This window comes from Entelurus aequoreus, linkage group LG17, assembly GCF_033978785.1.
Source record: "Entelurus aequoreus isolate RoL-2023_Sb linkage group LG17, RoL_Eaeq_v1.1, whole genome shotgun sequence".
NCBI classification, from domain to species: domain Eukaryota; kingdom Metazoa; phylum Chordata; class Actinopteri; order Syngnathiformes; family Syngnathidae; genus Entelurus; species Entelurus aequoreus.
In genome coordinates, this window is record NC_084747.1 from 8276478 (window position 1) to 8286477 (window position 10000).

The window sequence follows — 10000 nt, forward strand, 5'->3', positions numbered from 1 at the left end:
TGTAAATCATATGTGTGATGTAGACAAGGTGTTGGCTCTAAAGGTGTTGGCTCTAAAGATGAGGTGGGTCTTGTCTAGGGCAGGGGTCGGCAACCTTTACCACTCAGAGAGCCATTTTGACCCGTTTCACAAATTAAAGAAAACAATGGGAGCCACAAAACTCTTTTGAAATTTAAAATGAAATAACACTGCATATTAAGTTTTTTTTTTGCTTTGTGCTATGTATAAACAAACTATTGATTGATTGATTGATTATTTTATTAGTAGGTTGCACAGTGAAGTACATATTCCGTACAATTGACCACTAAATGATAACACCCCAATACGTTTTTCAACTTGTTTAAGTCGGGGTCCACTTAAATTGATTCATGATACAGATATATACTATCATATATACTATCATCATAATACAGTCATCACACAAGATAATCACATTGAATTATTTACATTATTTACAATCAGGGGTGTGGAGGGAGGGGGGGGGGTAGGATATATATATATAGAGAGAGAGAGAGATCAGAAGGCATAAGAAAAAGTATCTGCATTTGATTGTTTACATTTGATTATTAGCAATCCGGGGAGGGTGTTAGTTTAGGGTTGTAGTTGTATTATGGGTTACATTTATGAAATCAATGAACGACTGCAGAGAAAATGAAATAACATTTCTGCATGCAACAAAACGTTTTTATCTCCGAAAAAGACGTCGGGTTGAAGGTTAAGTAAAATACTTAATGTCTATTTAAGTCCTCCGTGTAGTAATGAAAAATCAAAACGCCAAACTTAAATTATCCACTGGCAGAGAACCAAAAATGCTGTCATCCTTTTACTGGCGCCGTGCAGTCAGCTGCCAACCTGAATAATAACATGTCTATTTCACTGAACAATTAAAAAATGTGAATATATGCAAAATTATAGGAAATTTAAATATGTATCATACTTGGTCAATGTGATTTCTACTCCTGAACCACAGCGTCTCCTGTATGACGTCACCTTTATCTTCACACAGGATTGTAAACTCCCATCTGTGAGGCGTGTGCGATGTTGGTGGGCGGGGTTGGGAGGGGCGGGGTTTGGTGGTAGCGGGGGTGTATATTGTAGCCCGGAAGAGTTTGGGCTGTAAGGGATTCTGGGTATTTGTTCTGTTGTGTTTATGTTGTGTTACGGTGCGGATGGGGTTTTACATTGTACATACATACTCATGAACTTAATGGTAATTTCACTTATTTTTCATTATAGGGCCTACTTTTTTTAAATACAAAAAGGACAGGACCATAAAACACAAACATTGTTACTACCAGCCCTTCTTTTTGACAATAGACTCTGTCATGTCTACACATTTAAATTTAGAGATGCAATCTAATGTTTTGGGCTAACGTTAGTATTTTAGCAAGGTCTCTGTAGTTTCGGGGCATTTAATTGTTCGCAACTAGACTGTTTGGTTTGTCTCAGAAGACGTTTCGCCTCTCATCCGAGTGTGCTTCATCAGTTCATGCTCATAGACTTTCGATTGGTCAGATCTAGTCTAGCGGCTGGTGTCAAAAACCCAAATATTTATACTCCAAAACCAGAATGGAGTGTCTGGGCAAGGATGGTTCTGCCCTATCGTTGTGAGAAAAACAACTGCTTTGGTGCAAAAACAAGCAGTCCTACTGTCAAAGCCAACGGCAGTCGTTGAAGTGTAATTTCCCCTAATTAGCATTGAGGTATGTATATTGTGTGGCAGAACGATCGTTGTGGATCGACTACTTCTACAAATTCTCCACACGACACCTCCGCTCTGGACAGGCTAACCTCCCCCAAACTCAGAGGACAAAGCTACGAACAATGGTAGACCGAGCTTTTTGCTCCGCCGCTCCCAGTCTGTGGAACGCTCTCCCTGACCACCTGAGGGCACCACAGACTGTGGATGCTTTTAAAAAAGGCTTAAAAACCCTTCTTTTAAAAAAAACCTTTTATATATATATATATATATATATATATATATATATATATATATATATATATATATATATATATATGTATATATGTATATATACATACTAGTTCTAGCTATTAGGATGTTCTAGTTTTTATTTTTATTTACTTTTATTATCTTTTTATTTTATTATTATTATTTTTAATACACTGTAGCACTTTGAGGTTGTTTTACTCAATGTAAAGTGCTTTTTTACAAATAAAATCTATTATTATTATTATTACTACCAGTCCAAAATAGTCAGAATCCCCTAAGTAAGCATTCCATTCAGTTGTAAACAAATGAAAAAAATGGCATTCTGGTCACCGTCTGTAACCAGAATGTTTCTAACTCCTGTTATTTGTTGGAGGCTACATTGCAAAGTCTTTTATGAATGGTTGAAAGGACGGTGTTGTATGTGGGAGATGGGTGGTGTCGTAGGCCACCCCCTCTGTTCAGGGATGGTTTTTCAACCTTGACATAGATGGCTTCCCTCATTCCTCTTTTGAACCATTCGTCCTCCCTGTCCAGAATCTGTTCATTGTTGTGCTCTAATGAGTGCTGTTTCTCCCTGAGGTGCAGGTAGACAGCTGAGTCTTGGCCTGAAGACTTTGCCTGTCTATGCTGTGCCATGCCTGATAAGTCTATGAGCATGAACTGATTAAGCCTACTGAGGTTTTTGCCGCGAGACTAGATGTGACCAATCTAAGTCTTTGAGCCTGAGCTGATGAAGCCTACTCGGATGACAGGTGAAACATCTTCTAAGACAAACCAAACAGTCCAATTGCGATCGATTGAGTGCCCTGAGATCACAATGACCTGGATGAATGAGAACACCCATAGAGAATCTTACCTTCCTTTCTGCATCCCCCAAATGGTCCGTTTTGGAATTTGTCAGTCCTGTGGCGTTTTTCAGACCTGTGACATCTGGAGATATCTCTATACGCGGTAAAGGCTTACCCAAAGGCCTTTGCGTGAATCTGCCATTTTATTTAATGTGAGAGCATTTGTAGTCCAAAGACACAATGCCCATGGTACGACACAAATACCGAACATGCTCTGTTGTTGGTTTGCTTTAACCAGCACAAGTCACGACACAAACTTTCAGCCTCATCTATAGTAAGAGAGTGTCTTACTTTCAATTTTTATGATTCGTGGCAATGCACCTTCAACTCGGAGCAAGTCTCTTGTCATTTGTGCAAAGCAAGTCTAAGACTCGTGCTTCAGAAACCTGCGCTAGTATAGATGGACTTTCCAATAAACTACTTTTAATGGCGGGCTCAGTGACTACTATTTATGGCAATGGGGGAGCCATTGAAAGGGTAAGTAATAACAGTAGGTTAGAAATGTGTGAATTATATGTTAGCAGTAGGGATGATTCTCGAAACCGGTTTTCCCGGTTGTTTGATAAGAAAAGAACCGAGTCCTCGGACTCGAATCCCTTTTTGAGAACCGGTACCCGTTATCAAGACCACTATAGTAAAGGAAAAGAGTTGATTCTTTATTCGAATCCCGTCCCGACCAGAAATGCTCTGTGGGACATCACGTAGCTCAGTCATTAGGCGCAGATAGGGAAAGCAGGAAAACAATGGACGGGAAAAAGCGCTCCAAGGTGTAATAAAGTTCAAAACAAAAGCTATAATCCATCGAATAACTTTACTGAGAGATTTTAGCAGGGTAAAACACATGACGGACACTTTTACGATCAACCGGAAACATAGCAACGCACCTCCTTTACGGCAGCTGTCGCAACGTTCTTAAAACAACTGCAGCACATACATATATATACAACATATCTCCCTTTTTTAACTTTTGTTTTTCTTTCCTTGTAAACAAAACAAAATCACACTGTAGATGTGTTGTCGGTCTAATTATAAATAATGCAGACGAGGCGTGTTGGCTGAGTTCTTGACGTTTACTTTCACAGCGTGGCAACATGCAACACTTTTCGGGGCTACCGCGCATGCTCGTAACTCCCGTTGCATGCTGGGTAGTGTAGTTGTTATATTCTCTAGCTCATAACATTTTTCCCCCATAAAGAAATAATGTTAACTCAATAAAGTGTATTTCTTTTTTTAGCTTTAAGTTTTCATTTATTAGCATTGTAACCACATTTGCAAAGAACTTTTCTCTTCATAGAATTTTCTTTCAATAAAGAAATAAAGTGCAAAAATGTCAAAGCATCATAACAAACAGTTATGTCAAATAGCAGCAGAAGTGCACTTTTTGGAGAGCTGTATTATTTTCAGTTTTGTGCCCAAGGGACTGATTTTATTTAACACTATATTATTATTTATACACCTATAGTGATCACAGAGACAGCTTGTTTTTGTGTTACTGTATATATTTGTTTTTATGAAAAATCCCACTTAATATACTTTGGGTAACAACAGTCAATATTTATTTTTTTTATTTTTTATTTTTAGGTGGGTAACAGTCAATATTTATTTATTTATTAGATTTTATTTTTTTATTATGTAATAAAAGTGAGCTTTTGTTAAACCAAATATTGTGTGTTTTTTTCCATATACAACAACCTATCTGGACTCGATAAGAGAATCGATAAGGAATCGGTTCGATAAGAGGATTCGATAATAGGCTCGAACTCGATAATTCCTTATCAAACATCACCCCTAGTTAGCAGTGTTAGCTCAATGTGTTGTGTAGCTAGCTTAGCCTTCTACTGTAAGACATTAGCATCACCGTCCTTCAGCAAAATAATTGGATGTTTCCATATTGATTTTTTTTCACCCCACTGCTAGTTTGTAGTATCCTAATGTCCACCCAAACAGATGTTTTCTATTTTCTGTGATTTAGCTTCACTTGTCTGAGTCTAATCCAAGTCATGTAAACATTGATCCATCATTCTGGCAAGGCACTAAACTGAATGTCCATGAAACACTACACACACATACAGTACATAGAAGAAAGTGTGTCAAGTGTCTTTGTGTTGTTTGTGTCCCACAGACGTCCAGCAGGCAATTTGTGATCGAGAAGAACTTCCCTCTCAGTTAGGGGCGAGCTCCGGTCTGAAGCAGGAGACTCCACAGCCACCCCACATTAAAAAGGAAGAGGAGGAACTCTGCATCACTCAGGAGGGAGAGTGTCTTCTAGGACGAGAGGAAGCTGATTACACCAAGTTTCCACTGAGTATTTTCTCTGTGAAGACTGAAGATGACGAAGAGAAACCACAAGTAGACAACCTCTTAGCTCCACTATCAGATAGTGAGGCTGAAGACGAGATTGAAGTCACTTTGAGCAGCGATACAGACTGTGAAGGTGATATGAGGACTCACACTGACAACAAACACTCTGAATGCTCTAAAAAAAAAAAAAGTAAAACTTGTTTGAGCTGCTCAGTTTGTGCTAAAAACTTTACCAAAAACAGCCAATTAATTTATCACACGAGAACGCACACAGGAGAAAAACCATACAAATGTTCAGTTTGTGGTAAACGTGTTACCAGAAAGAGCCATTTGACTGAACACATGAGAACACACACAGGAGAAAAACCATATCGTTGTTTAATTTGTGGTAAAAGCTTTTCTCAAAAGAGCGGTTTGACTCCACACATGAGAAAACACACAGAAGAAAAACCATTTAATGGCTCAGTTTACTCAGGAGAAAAAGCATATAATTGTTCGGTGTGCAGTCGAAATTTTTCTCTGAAGAATTCTTTGCTTCAGCACATGAGAAAACACACAAGAGAAAAAACATTTAGTTGTTCAGTTTGTTGCAAGAGTTTTCCTTTAAAGAGGCGTTTGACTGAACACCTGAGAATACACACCGGAGAAAAACCTTTTACTTGTTCAGTTTGTGGTAGAAGCTTTTCTCAAATGGGCAGTTTGACTAAACATATGAGAACTCACACGAGAGAAAAAACATTTAACTGTTCAGTTTGTGACAAAAGCTTTTGTCAAAGCAGCAATTTGACTAAACACATGAAAAAACACGCGGGAGAAAAAACATTTAGTTGTTCAGTCTGCGGCAAAAGATTCCACAGTAATGTGGATGCACTAAAACACACGACAACACACGAGGGAAAATAACCAATCAGCTGTTTAGTTTCTGGTATGTTGCTCATATGTGGCGACATCCGCACAAACCCAGGATCTCCTCAAATAAGTTCACTGCTTCTTTCACAAATATTTGAGGTATTTGTATACAAATTGGGATTATCTGGAGCCTAAATGCATATCCTCATGACCCCATGTCATCTGTGTAATATTAGGACAATGCCATAAATAAATGTAGTCACCAAGAAGCCAGCCATCACACACAATGCCAGCTTGTAGTCTGTTCCCAACCATGCTGTTACTTACAATGTGAGAATCATGTGTTGAAGCAGGACACATCACTACGATGTTGTTCATTGCATTTGCACATCACTTATGATCTCTACACTGATCCTATTAAATATGTTTCTTGTTGACATTTACATAATCAGCATGTGATGGTGCTCTTATAGCAGCTGCGTCAAAGTGGTTTTCATTGAGGGCCACATGGCAGTTATGGCTGCCATCAGAGGGCCGTTTGTAACAGTGAATAATGTGTGAATTTTCCTCTGGATTTCATTATTAATTATATACACTACCGTTCAAAAGTATGGGGTCACCCAAACAATTTTGTGGAATAGTCTTCATTTCTAAGAACAAGAATAGACTGTCGAGTTTCAGATAAAAGTTCTCTTTTTCTGGCCATTTTGAGCGTTTAATTGACCCCACAAATGTGATGCTCCAGAAACTCAATCTGCTCAAAGGAAGGTCAGTTTTGTAGCTTCTGTAACGAGCTAAACTGTTTTCAGATGTGTGAACATGATTGCACAAGGGTTTTCTAATCATCAATTAGCCTTCTGAGCCAATGAGCAAACACATTGTACCATTAAAACACTGGTGTGATAGTTGCTGGAAATGGGCCTCTATACACCTATGTAGATATTGCACCAAAAACCAGACATTTACAGCTAGAATAGTCATTTACCACATTAGCAATGTATAGAGTGTACTTCTTTAAAGTTAAGACTAGTTAAAAGTTATCTTCATTGAAAAATAAGGACATTTTAATGCGACCCCAAACTTTTGAACGGTAGTGTAAATTGTTCTAAGTGTACTGTGGATTTTTCAGTCAAAACTTTACATTTACAACATTTTACTGTAAAAGATCATTTGTTTGTTTTTTTCACAACATTTTACGGTAAATGGAAAAACAGGAGTACTGTTTTTTGGTTTTGCTTTTTTTTTTTTTTTACAGGAAAAAGCTGGCAGCTTATTTGCCAGAATTTTTGTGTTAAATTTACAACATGATATTGTTCATGGAAAAACAGTACATGTTATTTTTTTTATTCTGGCAACTTAGCTGCCAGTTTTTCTACCGTAAAAACGAATGTATCGTTTTTCCATTGACAGTAATACACCGTTAAAAACATGATTTTACAGTAAAATTATGGCAGCTCAGTCAACAGAATTTTAATGCAAAAAATTGGTAGGTTTTTTTTTTTCAATTTACAGTAATATGCTGTAAAGGACACCGTAAAATGTATTGTCATTTTTTATTAATTTGATGGGTAGTTTGCTGTAAAATCATAAGTCAAGCAGATATTTCAGTATTTATTTTTAGTTAGACAAAACATGTTTGGAAAGTATGATAATATACTGTGACATTTTTTGCAATAATGGATACTATTAGTTTAAAAAGTATGCAATGTCAAGCAGTACATAAATTTTTTTCTGTCAAAATGGAAAAAATCAATTACATTTAGTGAGAAAATATGAAGTACATATAATTTCCGGGTGTTTGCGGGCCAGATAAAATGATGTCGCGGGTTGACACCTGTGCTTTACTAATGTGTGTGCAGTCAGTAGCTCTAATTACAATAGGAAAACAGCTGTTGCTTTAAATTGTGATTTAAAGTTGCCCTTTTATATGGGAATTTAATATATCTGACTAACATGCTGATCATTTAATGTGTTTTTAGCACCACTTTGCCTATGATTTTATATCCATTCATGTAATTTTACTTACAAGGTGTGTTAATTGTTCATATGTCTCTGATGTGCATATCAATCAGTCTGAGGAGTAATTGTTGGACATCCATCCATCCATTTACTACCGCTTGTCCCTTTCGGGGTCGCGGGGGGTACGTGCTGGAGCCTATCTCAGCTGCATTCGGGCAGAAGGCGGGGTATGTCTTTATTTAAACAGTTACCCAGCATCCCCTCTGTGTGTCACCAAAGTATCCACAGCTTGTAGAAATGTGCGTACGACAGCCATGAAGTTGGCGTGAGGCACCGCACATTTCCGCCTTCAGTTCACTCTCGATACATCCCTACTTTGACGTGAAAAGCGCCAGGTTTTTGTGCGTACGCACGCTTAATACATGAGGCCCCTGGTGTTGATGTTTTGTGTCTACAGACCAACATCAGATGATGCACAAAGAATCTCCCCGAGTTGCAGCACAAAAGCAGCCAAGTTTTCTCAACCATGAATTTCTGTCCCAAAGATGTTGTTATAAAATGGTGTTGTCTTGACACGTCAAAGACTAATTAATGGCCCTGATGGGATCTCAGCAACTCTACTTAAAAATGTGTGCTGGAGCTTGGTGGTTCCACTTCTTCATTACTGCCCCCTATCTGCTGGTGAATCACTTCCTTACTTTTTTCTTTGTTTGAACAATTGTTTCCCTTATGATGGACGATCTTAACAACTCTGATTTTTTTTAATTTTTTTTTACCAAAATCATTGAAACCTTTACCACAGGTGTATAAATAAGTATGTTGATTTTCTACCATTTTTACGGAATTATTTTGGCTTCTGTGACGTCATGTGTGTTCACTTCCGGTTGTATGTAGACACGTCATGTATGGATCTTCATATTTACCTTTACTGTATAGTAGTTGTAGTTTAATATTTTGCTTTATTGTCTGAAAATGAATGACAGTTTGACATCTGCTGAAGATATTTTTCTTATGACCACATTTTGAAAAGTATTTGATTTTATGATCACATTGATTCTGTTTTGAAAGACTGTTGTTTTGTGTATTGTTTTGTATCGCTTTGTTATTGAAATAAAGATGAAGTTAAACAAGTGTTTATATTTATTACTCAGGTCTAAGAGATCACAGTCTGTAGGCTCAATGTGCACAATTGAATATCTTAGTTGTTCAGACAGTAATGTGTTTATACACGTTTAGATTGGGTTATAATAAGAACAATAGTACATACATAATAATTTCAATATAATAGGACATACAGCAAATAGCATAGGTTAATAAAGGAATGGATCAAAAATAGATTACAATAAATATGAAAAATAGAATACAATGTGTTCTTGTATTTTAAAGGTGTCTAAAGTGAGGCCCGAGGGCCATTTGCAGCCCGCTGCTCGGGTTTTGTCGGCCCTCAGCAAATTGGTGAAGAAAATGAATAGAATTAGAAAAGTAAAAATAATAAATAAAAAGCTGAAATTTGGAGACCGATAACTAATATTAGTTTCGTCACCCACAAACAGACTCAAATTATTGTCTTTAGACACAAAGTATATGTGGTTTTTTTTTTTAGCATTTTATATTTTACAAAATAAAAATATAAAATGACCCTCGCATGATTTGACTTTTCAGTATGTGGTCCTCGGTGGAAAAAGTTTGTACACCCCCGTTTTTGGGGCGGTATAGCTCGGTTGGTAGAGTGGCCGTGCCAGCAACTTGAGGGTTCCAGGTTCGATCCCCGCTTCCGCCATCGTAGTCACTGCCGTTGTGTCCTTGGGTAAGACACTTTAGCCACCTGCTCCCAGTGCCACCCACACTGCTTTAAATGTAACTTAGATATTGGGTTTCACTATGTAAAAGCGCTTTGAGTCACTAGAGAAAAGCGCTATATAAATATAATTCACTTCACTTCACTTCTGTTGTAGTGCAAATAGAATGACGAAATAATTACAGCAAACCAAATACAATAATATTTTACGTACAAAGGTATGTAACATCGGCAAACGGTTGTTTTAAAAAATATATTAAAATGCTTATATTTTGAAAAATACTGCCGTAAAGT

General features: G+C 37.4%; 2 protein-coding genes across 2 annotated transcripts in view; both read left to right on the forward strand.

Moving 5' to 3' along the window:
- Positions 1–8959, forward strand: part of LOC133631863 (gastrula zinc finger protein XlCGF8.2DB-like) — a 9463-nt gene extending 504 nt beyond the window's left edge. The window contains exon 2 of the mRNA XM_062024029.1: positions 4922–8959. Within this exon, the coding sequence (XP_061880013.1) occupies positions 4922–6003 (1082 nt within the window). The 3' untranslated portion in view covers positions 6004–8959. The remainder of the gene's footprint in view (positions 1–4921) is intronic.
- Positions 1–10000, forward strand: part of LOC133631864 (gastrula zinc finger protein XlCGF8.2DB-like) — a 37375-nt gene that overhangs the window by 16610 nt on the left and 10765 nt on the right. The gene's annotated exons all lie outside the window — the stretch shown is intronic.